The sequence below is a fragment of the Sardina pilchardus genome, chromosome 23 (assembly GCF_963854185.1).
Source record: "Sardina pilchardus chromosome 23, fSarPil1.1, whole genome shotgun sequence".
NCBI lineage: Eukaryota > Metazoa > Chordata > Actinopteri > Clupeiformes > Clupeidae > Sardina > Sardina pilchardus.
In genome coordinates this window covers 18047694-18060193 of record NC_085016.1, presented here as the reverse complement: position 1 = coordinate 18060193, position 12500 = coordinate 18047694, and the positions used below count along the sequence as shown (strand labels likewise).

Sequence of the window (12500 nt, the reverse complement as noted above, 5' to 3'; positions counted from 1 at the left end):
GCCTTCAATCTAACTACAAGGATTAGAGTGGAGGAGTGTTTGGCTGTGATTTTATTTTATTTTTTATTGATAGTCTATTTGTGTGTGTGTGTGTGTGTGTGTATGTTTGTGTGTGTGTGTGTGTGTGTGTGTGTGTGTGTGTGTGTGTGTGAGAGTGAGTGAATGTGTGTGTTGGTCATCATGCACCACTAGTCTTCTTTTGCTCTGCCATGTTTTGACCCGTTCGTAAACCCAGAGGCAAAAAAGGTCACTAGACTTTGTCTTGCAGTGTATGCTGGTGTCTGTTCATGTGTGCGAGTGTGTGTGTGTGTGTGTGCGCGCGCATGTGTCTGTGTGTGTGTGTGTGTGTGTGTGTGTGAGAGAGAGAGAGAGAGAGAGAGAGAGAGGAGGGGGGATAAGTGTTTGGTTTGAAGGGCCTGCTGGAGACAGGCACAGGCATTCCCCAGACCTGCCTTGTGTACTCCCTTTAGAATACCACAGCTCTCATACCATTAGAAATACCAACTCCCTGCCATCATGCAAACAAACACCACTTGTCCCCCATCAGAGTTGCCTTTATTCTGTTTACCTATTTACTCTGAACGGAGCAGAGACACAGCGAGCGAGAGAGAGAGAGAAAGAGAGAGAGAGAGAGAGAGAGAGAGAGAGAGAGAGAGAGAGAAAGAGAAATAGTGAGAGGTAGGCGGCGAGGAAGGCAAACGGACAGAGAGAGCCTTAATTGTCCTCCCACATGTAATCCAATAAAAAGTTGCATTAACCTATGCACATAGAGTATTCACCCATTAGAAATGTTATTGAACATGATTTACTCCATTATCCCTTTCCATGTTGTCAGACCACCCCTATACCAGAACTAAAGATCAAAGCACATCAGGCAATTACTTCACACGAGAATTATTCACTAATGCAGATTTTTTTTTATAGCACTTTTATAACACCCATTCTGTGGCCTTTCAGCCCTCTCATGTAATGCATTCAGCTTATTATTTATCTGCCAAAACAAAAGCTATTTATAGGTCTCCTCGCCTCCCTAATGAACAATGTGTTGACACTACCAGCAACTTTTATGAAAATCAGATGCCAAATTACTGTTACGCACAATTATATCGCCACCTCAAAAGATGGTTAATTTGCCCCGTGCAAGAGGCGTCCATAAAAAGTTATTGATGTCGGGGTCTGCGGGGAGGTGTAAGTCACGCCCTCGGGGGCATGCAGTGGATGGAGAGGAGGTTTAGCGGAGCACGGTAGGGGGATGGGACAGAAACAACCGCAGTAATCTCTGTATGGCGGGCTGTCTTTAGCCACACGAAGGGATGTAATCTTCCCTTTCAAAGGCTGGCATTAACATTGATTACACTGTTGTGATATGCAGCACATTCTTTAAATGCACACGCATGGCGCGACTTAACCAACACCGAATTCCACTCTGATTTCTGCCCGGAATATCGTTTCTTCTCTTTTTTTCTTGTTCTGTTTTTTTTCTTTCTTGTAGCTTTTTATTGTTTTTATGCTCTGATCACTGGAGCTTTTGTTTTGGAAAAACTGAATGACATGAGTCGAACCACAAGCCACAATTTCATCAACAAAATCTTGCGAGTCCAGGAAGACATCTCTCAGTAGTGTGTGTGAGACGGACTTCCTCATTAGTGAACAATTAGCAGTCAGACAGCTTGATTGAACGCTCCAATTTTGCACACACCACATCGAAAACCGAATCCATACGCATTCATAATGTATTGGAGCTCTCACGGAGACCTTGCATGTCACTGAAATTTGCACTTTGTCTGAATACTGATGTGTTTTTTTGTGAATGCAGAATGCAGAGCTCTCGTCGTCACACCAGCAGAGCTTTTTAGTAGTAGGCATAGCAATAGAAGAAATGACACGATGCATCTCATAAAGTCTACTCTTCACACAGCCACCCTTGCTATGTCTGTCTGCTGGTGCTTTGGTGAGAGTTTATAAATACCAACTACTCGGGAACATCACACCACTTCTCTGTAAGTCTTATGGAAACCAGACACCATAAGTGTACGTGGAATGTTTTCAGATCCATTTTCCATGTTCATTAAGATCAGCGGTGAAATATCAGTCATGGCCGACATAAGATGCTCTGATTCTTGCATATTTCATAACAAGACGCTGATGAAGATGATTGTTTTGACAGAAGGAAGAGACTGGGTCTGTTTTGTATCTGGTCTCTGCCCGTCTCTGCCTTATCGCTGGTGATGTCATCACTAATGGCCCCTGTAATGGTTACTCTCTGTTCTGTTAAAGGCACAATATGTCAAAGACATGCCCATTTTTCTTCTGACTGGCACTTAGACCATGAAGTATTAGAGGCCCCTCTCATCAGTGCATTAGTAAATGCCTATGAAATATTAATTCACAAGTGCAATTTTCTAGTCCAAACCCAGAGCGCTCCACAGCGGTGCGCGGCACAATGGTTTCAGCACGCGGTAGATTTCAACCGATATGATATTTGCACAAGGTCACTTTCTATTAAAATGTATCTGGCAGAGATGTTTCGTCTTTGTTTTGGTCCAAAGTCGGTATGCTGCTTCTATTTATGCCAACCCCTCCAGGCACTGGGTTGATGTATTTTCCCAGCGTGTGAGTGTGCATTTTTTTTTTGTTATCTGTGAAATGTGTGCACTCAGGGCTCTGAGTAGATTTGTGTTGCGGCCCGCCTCTCTCTTTGATTCGCCATCTATGGAGCGCATCTCTCCTCTGAGCCATAAAGCTGAGTTGTTTTTATATAAATTACAGCACGGCCCCACGGCTGGTTTGATTCAGTTCTGTGAATGAGCGTCCTCTGGAAGGACATTCTCCGCTTTACAAAGCCTTTTGTCCACCCTTCCCCGTGGCCCATGTGGAAATAATGTGCAGAGGTTTACATCTCACAGTAGTGGTCTGATTTATTTATGCTTTTACAATGCGGTCGCACATGTTTCTCCTTTGAGCAAGTGTAAGCGTAGTAGTCACTTTTTACGGCTGTATTTCCTATCTGAAAGGAATCGGAAATTCCTGCAGAAATAGTATTGTCATCATAGAAATCATCTCTCTTGTACAATTTAAGCCTTCAAATTCTGCCCTTCAAGAACAGGGGTGGGGTAATGATCTCAGTGATTGTCCTTCTCTTCTCTTTCCTTCATTATCAAATCTGTGCATGCATGAAGAAATCAATAATCAACAAAGCAGTCAGTAATTGTTCTCACGGCACTGCTGTTGGTGATCTCTTGGTGCTAACAGCAGCTTTGATGGGAGAAAGGGAGAGTGCATATGGCTGAGCAGACAGTGCCTTCAGACAGATGGGGCTGTGCCAGCAACCAGGAGCCTGGGCTCCCCCTGTCCCTTGCATATGGGTTGACTTCATTATGGGGAGACCCCAGTAAACCTGAGGCTCATTTAGTTGGGGGATGGGGATGGGGGGAAGGGGGCCCAGCCAGAGTTTATCACTGTGTAACTATAGCAACCAGAAGCATCTGGGCTGGGAGCTTGATGGGTGGCTGGAGCATGTGGATGCGTCGCCTCTGGTGCTGCTGCAGAGAGGCTGAAAAATGGAGGGTGAGAGACGGAGGGGGATAAGCGTGGAGGAATAAGGCCAGTTTGAAATATTACCTGCTCTCCTCCTCCTCCTCCTACCCCACCTCCTCCACCACCACCTCCTCTTCCCCCGGAAGGGGAGTGGTGCCACTGAGGAGACGGCAGTGCTGCTTTGTGTGTGTTCGCTATCTGTTCCACAGACGTGCAGCACCGTGTCCTTCAAGCCCTTTTGTTTCGAAATGGGATGAGAGGGAGAAAAAGGTTTCCGCGGCGATGATGTGAAGGTGCCTATCGGGGACAAGAGGGGTCGTCGACCACCCCCACATCACCCCTCCGCCCCCCCCCCCTCTCCGACCCCTAGATGGTTGATGTGCTTTGGCCGAATAGAGCCTCTGGCCTTTAGCCAGCTCATCATATCTTCCCACCCATACGCACGCAACACACAGGCATGTATGCACTCTGAGTCATACGCAGCCATGTACTCTTGCCTGACCACACACACACACACGCACGCACGCACACATGCACACACACACACACACACACACACATAGGGAGAGCAGCCACAGCAACAGCAGCAGTCATCATCAGGCTGCAGAACTCCGAGCACAGCAGATGGCCAGCTCATCATGTGATGACCCTGTTGCCATGGGGACAAAGAGGGCATGTCAGGGGGAGTGATACGTCTCAAAGAACAGCCGGCACTTTCACTCTGCAACCCCAAACCCTGCCTCCCCCTACCCCCCCACACAGAAACATGCATAGGCATATACACAAGCACAAATTAGTGTACGTATGTACTTACACGCATCAACTGCAGAAACACAGACATAGACACTCTCTTTGGCACACACACACAAAACCACACACACACACACACACACACACACACACACACACACACACACACACACACACACACACACACACACACACAAATAGAGGAATGTTGTGTCATTCCCTCTCTCTTCAGTGCCACTCTGGGGGTAATCCGTTGGTCTTTATTGCAGCACTCCTTAATGCAGCTTTCCCATTGGTCCGCGTGGCTCCAGTTTATGAGGCTGAAGACCTGGGACTATAAATCAATTGGAATCCATTTTATTTCCCTTAAGTCAATATTGATATAGTGTGCAGGTCAATAGTAAATAGTATAATTGCTCTAATGGGAATTGAGATGTGAGCAGTGTAATAAAAGAGGGACACTCATGCACAGATGCATTTCATAAGTTCTTTTCATTAATGACAAATACATTTTATGACATCTGTTTTATATGAAAGTCATGATGCTTTACATACTTGTTTTTGATTTAATGATTTTTGTTCATGTACCGGTATATCTTCCCCTTTGTAAACCTCAGAATACCTATCACACTGCTGCCAAGGTGTATATTTGAACAGTGTTTCTTTGGCTGTTATGGTTGTTTTCATAAATGTCAGGAAAGAAAATATCCAAGCTAAACTCACATGCAAGTATCCTTGGTATATGTTGTTGAAAATATAGCCTGCCATCTTTATCAGAGTAGAATGGCTGAAATGACAGACACGGGGGATGTCAAGAGGTTAGTAGAACATTAGGGGCCGGTAGGAAGGAGTGAGGTTTCCTCTTCACGCTATAGTCTAGTTTCCTGGTGTTATTCTTCCCAAACTCACCCTGTCCAGCTCAGAAGCCTTATCAGTGGGCTTGATAGGAGAGGAATGTGGTGGGCATGTTCTCTGGGGAGTAGCCCTCCCTTCAAGAGAACGCGCCTAGACACCACCAGCGAGACGCAGAGGTACTCACGTTCCCCTGTCTCCCAGTAGTGTGTGTGTGTGTGTGTGTGTGTGTGTGTGTGTGTGTGTTCGTGTTCATACCAGTGAGGTGACATAGGTGGAGCGTGGGCATATCCGATACTGGCACCGCATGAGACACTCAGACTGACAGCACCTGAGGGGATCTGGAAGGTAGTCACCGTGAAGAGTATACTACTTCTTCAGTGAGAACAATAAGCTTCATTTGTCTCCTCCGCAATCTTCCGGTATGTGTGTACAGAGCCTTGCCAATAAACTTAAATTGGATTGAGAGCAGAAGAGAGGGAGGGAGAGCTTGAAAGAGAGAAAACTTAGAAGCTTATTCACAAGTTTTTCTCTTTTTTCTGGAAAGGGGATAGGCTTTTTTTTCCTTTTTCTCGCCTCCAGCTGCCTCAAATTGCATCCTTTTTGTGACACATTTACAATATCACCCATAAACGCTCTCCCTCCTTCCCTCTCTCTCTCTCCCTCTCAATCCCTCCATCCCTCTCTCCCTCTCTCTCCCTCTGTCTCTCTCTCTCCCTCTCTCCCTCTCACTCTATCTCCCTCTCTCTCATTCTCTCTCCCTCTCAATCACTCCATCCCTCTCTATCTCTCTCTATCTCTCTCTCTCTCTCTCACTCTCTCTCCCTCTCTATCTCTGTCTCTCTCAATCCCTCCATCCCTCTCTCCCTCTCTATCTCTCCATCTCTCTCTCTCTCCCTCCCCTCTTCCTCTCCCTCTGCTCTGCTGCTCCAGCAGCTGCTGTCCCCTCCGTGCTCTCGGGGGTCTGGCCAGACACCTGACCTGATTAGTTGATTGGTGTTTGTCAGAGGACACAGTGTGTGTGTCTCTCTCACCACTGCTCCTTCGAGTCCTTGAGTCTGTTAGGACACCATCAGCTGAGATTGTGTCACCCAATCCCAGTCATCCTCCACCACCCCATTACACGGGCCCACAGCACTTTAAAGTGTGTCATGCTCGTCCCCAATATTAATGGTGCCGTAATGTGTGCGGCCTTTACAATGTATTTTTAGCACCCATTAACAGAGACTGAAGGACGGGATATATTCACTCTCAGTGCTGGCAAAAAAAAAAAAGCGGTTGTTCAGGCTCAATTTTGCTCGCTGATATACAGGGGATATGAAAAAGGATATGAAATCTTTATTTAAAGCAAGTAACATTTTATTCTGATTGATGGATGACTTGTGGGTTATTGAGATGCATTCAGGCGACAGCACCACCTCTAACACACTCTGGCTCCAGTAAAGGAGGAACGCTGGAGCGACACAGATGGTTACTTGGAAGTTTTAATGCATAGGTGCACAGCAAAGAAAGACTAACGTTTCAACGTTCAGTACATCTTGGAAGAATATGCACTGAACATCCAAAGGTTCATCCTGCACTACTATTGAGATTGTCCCTCCCCGTAGATGCACCAGGTGTCCGCAGAAGGGTGAAGGAATTACTCTTTCTGACACTCTGCCTCCAGGTTACGCTCGGGCCTTAGTCGTTTGGAATAGTAGCCCCTCCAGATACGTTTTTGCGCTGTTCCTGAGCGTGTAATCTGAACCCCACCTCGCTCTCACGGCCGCCCCGTTTATAGGATTCGCGGAGGACCCGGGTGCGTGTGAACCTGCGCAGGGGGGGGGAGGCGAGCCCCTTCAGGGCAGCGGCAAACTCAGCAGGAGGTCAGGTTTCGGAGGCGTTGCTGTCACGCTCTCAGTCGCACGTCATGCCCATTTCGTGAGCTGTCAGCCCCCGTAGCACCTATTCAGCGTGATTATGTCACTCTCCCTTGGGCCACGCGATTTTTATTTTATGGGGGTGGAGGGGGATGGGGGATTGAGGAGGTGAGGTTATTTTGTTTGTCAGTTGTAGTAATGTTTAGGTGTGCGAGGAAGCTGCTAGCCTGAAGCTTTGTACTTTCCACAGTAAATAAAGCTGGAATAGGCTACTGCACGTTATGCAAAAAGCGACAATGACGTGAAAGATTACACAGTGAATAAATCCAAGACAGTTAAAACGTTTGCTTTCAGAGTGAAGGATATTTCCCAGGCCTCACCTGGTGCAGCCGACACATCCTGCAGCTGAAGGGACCCAGGGTTCCAATGACAGCTCCCACATCCGCTGCCTTCTCCCAAAGCCCGACTTTGGGAGGGAATCATATTGCCTGACAGCAAAACCGATCCTTTCTCGTCATCCAGCGCTAATGCCCAGTCACAGTGGGTGGCCCCCCTGCAGACCACAGTAGGACTCGTCTGGAAAAAGGCCTCTCCTCTCATCTGTCTGTTGCATCACCCTAATGACATGTGTGGCGCCTGGTGTGGGGAAAGCCGCGGTTGGCAGGCCCGGAATCAGAGCGAATGCGCTAGTTAGCGCTATCCTGCTAGCCTTGTTAGATGTGGGCACAGCATTTTGAGAGAAGGATAGAGAGGGAGAGAGAGAGAGAGAGAGAGAGAGAGAGAGAGAGAGAGGGAGAGAGAGGATACCAGGGGCACAATCAGCTGACAGCTCTGGGGATGTAGGCAGACGTGAGGGAGGGAATGGGGTTGCCACTGGCTGGCACGGCGACGTATGAGGCTAAGAAAACGCCGCATTATAGAAGCACGTCCTCGGCGGCATCGCGTGTCACGTGTGGGTGAAAAGGTCAAGCCGCACGTGCACATAAAGCCAAACTGTCAAACGGCGTCAAACGTCAAGAGCACGCTCCGCGACACATTGCTCAGCCGACCGGCGCTCTGGGCCACTTTTGCTCCGTATACCGGTTGCCCTCGCCATAGCTAAGACGCAGCAGCAACACGGCACAGTGCTGTTCACACGACATGCGCATGTGAAGGGCAAAATGGATGTTTGCTGAAACTTAAGTGAAAATAAGGAAAAATGACCACACATTTAGACCATGTGTTCTACTGAAGGCTCACTGCATCTCTGGTTCTTAATGTCTTTTGAAGACTGTCATGGCTTCCTCCTGAGGGAAGCATTTGGCACTGTAAGCAAGACAAAATGCTTCTGTAGCACCGCTCTTCCAGTCAATTGGATTCCTACTGCGCCTGTTTCACTACTCTGTAGCTCGCGATTCAGGCGCACAGTGCCTGCCACAGTTTCCATTCTAGCATCACTCAAAAGCCGCACCGAAGATCATTTTCTGTTTCGACATTTCTCAGCTGTTTTAAAAGATAGGCGGATCCCTGGGACAAACTTGAGTAATGAGGTGCGGACAGATGAGTCAAATGTGCTGCCAGGTAAATGAAGATGTTTCGACATGGAGTCCTCTTCCTTTCTGCCGGTGTTTTGATAAGAATCAGGTGAGCTTACGTTCACTAAACAGAGAGTTCCCCCTTGCCACTGACCTGTGGGAACATTATTAGTCTCGGCACACTTGATCTCAACAAGGACTGAAATATACTGCACCTAGAGTCAGAATACACGCCGACTGGGGGAGTGGAGGAAGGAAGGTGTGAAAGTCTCCCTCTCTCTACAGTAGATGGCGTGTAGATCCATCATCCCTTTTAATCAAGCCTTGGCGTGAAGGGTCAGCATGGCCCAGATGAAAATGGCAGAGACTGGAATTGCTTAGCAGGCCAAAGTCAGAAAGCTCCATCACTGACAGAGCAGTTTCCTTGGTTCCCCACGCCTGCCAGTTTCTCGCATGGCAGCAATTCTAAGGAAGCAAGAGTCTCTCACTCAGTCTAGATGCACTTTTCAGTTTGTGTAGTGTTTAAGTGCCTCAATTTCATCTGACTTGTTTTCAGCTACATCAAGTTTTCAGCTTTATTCAACCCTTTTTTGCTACAGCAAGTAGTTATTTGTTTGAGACGTTTTCTGTGGAGAGCCATTGGGTTCTATATTATACGCATTTGTCAGTGTGGTTTCTACATAAAACTCTCTCCTGGCAGTAGTAGTTCTTCACAGATTAAATCCACTTCAGCACTAAAAGCCCAAAGAGTGTGAAGGCTTCTACCTCATCACAGTGCACTATAGGCTGAGAGGACACAGGAGTCCAATATTGCAGAAATTCATCACAGGTTTCTAAGTTCAGCCATTATTGGTTATCCTGCTGGGATAAAGCAGAGGAGTGTTTTTCAGCAGAGTGTGTAATACACTATAAGTGAGAGTGAGGTGTGTACTCTACATGTATGCTCGTGCCACAGCAGGTACAAATCATAGGGTGTGTGTGTGTGTATGTGTGTGTGTGTGTGTGTGTGTGTGTGTGTGTGTGTGTGTGTGTGTGTGGCTCCTCTGATGTGTGGTTTTGTGGTGGAGCCCTAAATGCCGTGTACAGTAACATAGCTTATCGCAAAGCCGCAGATTGCATTCCCTGGCTGCCAAGTCCAAACAGATACACAGAGGTCTGGCAGCCTCTGCCAAAGGCAAGCTGCAATGTACTCTTGAAAGAGAGCTCACTCCTTCACCAGAGACACTGTGGATTCCCTTTCCCTTCTCTCCGGAGCTATCTGGTATAATTGAAAGGAAGAGGAAGCTGACAGAGAAATATGTATGTGCGAAGTCTATGGTAAACTTCTCCTTTGGGCATAGAGTTTTATCACAAGAGTGACAAGTAGAGTGATCACAGAGTTGCGGTTGGGATGTCAGATTCTATCAATGTCAAGTACGTTGTGCCTTCGCCGTTTTTTTCCGACGTGTGTCCCGGAGCAATACTCCAGTTAGCTGAGTGATCTGCTCACATTCAGGCACCACAATTAGGTGTTGAGCACCGTTCCTCGGCGGGGTTTATGTTAAAAATGTAGAAATGTGAAACGTCCTCCTCAGACATTTCTGTATCACAGTTGCACCGTGATTGACAAGTGTTGCAAGATCGCAATGTAATAAATGTTTAAAAGTTTGCATAGCCTTAGGACACACTCACAGTATTTCAATCTGAAATGGGGTTATTATCTTTTACTTTTTTTGTTCTGTAAATGGTTTTTCAGAAGCTGTGATCTATTGATAATACCCTATGTATTACAGTACGCTCCGTGTGAAATGTTGAATAATAATAGTAGCATTACTTGGTTGTAGCATGTATAGAAGTTAAGCATTTCAGGTGTCAGAACAGTTTCATGTGCCTTTCTCAGACCTTCATTCAATGTGCCACATCTGCAAATGGCTAAGTTACCCAACTGTGTGTTTGTTTTGCTTCAATGCTGTTACATATTCCAGCTTGTTCATGCATCTGAATGCTGATGTTCGTTTGTAGACCGTAATGACGCTGGATGTCTCCCCCTTTCTCCATTTCTGTCCTGCAGAAGTCCACGAAGGGATCTGTGGTTCTGGATGTGGTGTTCAGCCATGTGAACCTGGCAGAGACGGACTATTTCGGCCTGCGCTACTGTGACCGGAGCCACCAAACAGTGAGTCACGCAAAAAGCATGAATACTGTATCTCGAGCTCTTTTTTGTAGACCCGAGATTCGTAAAGAGCTAAGTCATGAAGAGCATTGTAAAAGTGTTACATTGTTTCTGTGTTTTTTAATGCACCAACCCAACATAGACAGAATGAGGTAGATAAGGCATTTCTGAATTAGGTCACATTTGATGAGAGTATTTTTAGAATCGTAGTTTATTCTGGAACCACAGCAATACAGGTTATGTCTACGACAACTGGTTATTTTGTATGCCAAAGACTCCCTTTATCTAAGCTGCAGGCTTTTTTTAGCGATTCTTATCTATATATTTTTATATTTCTGTTCCTCATCTGTGGCATATCCAGGCACATCCAGCACAGATCATAATCTTGAGCATCCGTATCAGTTCTGTTCATTATTGCCTCAGCAGCAGCAGCAGCAGCAGTAGTGGGGCCCCATGCCTTCACTCTCCCTTCCCCATAAGCAGAGGAGGCATGGCGCTCAGTAGTGCAGTAATTACCTCAAAGAGGCTGATAGCTGCGTGACACACACTGACAGTGTGACAGGGAGAGGGAACTGCGGAGTAGATTATGACAGCGGATTTGATGTGTTGGATGGATTTTGTTTTTTTGGGGGGAAAAGCTCATTTTTTTGGCCAGGGGTCATTGACTCTCTCTCTCTCTCTCTCTCTCTCTCTCTCTCTCTCTCTCTCCCCTCTCAGAGTAGAAGGTGCTTCGGGAGGATGCGAGAGAATAATTACATTTGCCTCTGGGCTACATTTGGGAGGGGGTTGGGTTGGGATGGGATGAGATGAGGCAATATGCAGCCCTACATAACAGGAGAGTGGTAATATCCCAGCATCCCCCTCTCTCTCCCCCCTGACAGTAACACAGATGGGCGTTGTCTGAAGAAGCACCTTCTGGGGCTTGTCTGCTCTGTTTGGATTTATGGCTGCGATGACACTCGCTGAAAAGGAGCAAGAGTAGAAAGGGAATGGAACAGCACTTAAAGGCAAATAGGGTTCACGGCACACAAAAGAGCGATGGAACAGTATTCAACCATGCCTCACGGATTAAAAAATTACACCTCGTTTTTGAACAATGAGTGGGTCAGATGGATGACATCACCTCCAGTGTGATACGGCCCCATCTGTTCGGTCTCTGTTACTCACCACTGTAATAAGGATCATATTAGAATCAAATGTCAAAGGTGTGGTTTGCCTGTCTCAAAGCGCAGACCACCCTATTTCAACTCCAATTTACACGTGTCTGCAAGTAACAGCTTTTGTCCAAAGTAGCGTCAAATGAGGTGAAGTGCAAACAGACCGCTAAGGAGACGATAGTGTTTTATTAGGAGTGTTGCACGAACAAATGTCAGTTTTGGCAGTTGTGAATGTAAGACAACCTGCAACAGAAACAGTGCTTTGATTATTGTAGTGTGATTGGTAAGCTTGATGGAATCGCTGGGCCTGTGTTGTTTTTGGAAAATGTTAAGCAAGTCATTGATTTTACTGCCCACGCCGAAACCTTTAGAGTCTACTGCTCATTATACCTGAAGCTACCCTCATCTACTTCCCAGCCTGCTCAGTTAATGTTAATAAAACTGCAGCATCTGCACATTGATCATGTTTGTGTCGAGTGGATTTAAGATGCCCTGAAGGTAATCACTGTTCCTCCCAATGACACTTTTTTTTCCCCATTCAAAAGCTTTGGCACGCCGCGTAAATCTCACACATATGAATGAAGTGCTTGTAAATCAAGGTCTTTTGGTTTTGGAAATGTGTTATTGTGCACTATAAATTCTTCCAGACTGTCAGTGTGAGTTGATTTTTATCGTAGAC

General features: G+C 46.4%; 1 protein-coding gene across 2 annotated transcripts in view; it reads left to right on the top strand.

Moving 5' to 3' along the window:
* epb41l4a (erythrocyte membrane protein band 4.1 like 4A) overlaps positions 1–12500 on the top strand; it is a 44873-nt gene that overhangs the window by 5216 nt on the left and 27157 nt on the right. For both annotated transcript variants that reach the window (XM_062528049.1, XM_062528050.1), the window contains exon 3: positions 10563–10667. In XM_062528049.1, coding sequence (XP_062384033.1) covers positions 10563–10667 — 105 coding nt within the window. The remainder of the gene's footprint in view (positions 1–10562; positions 10668–12500) is intronic.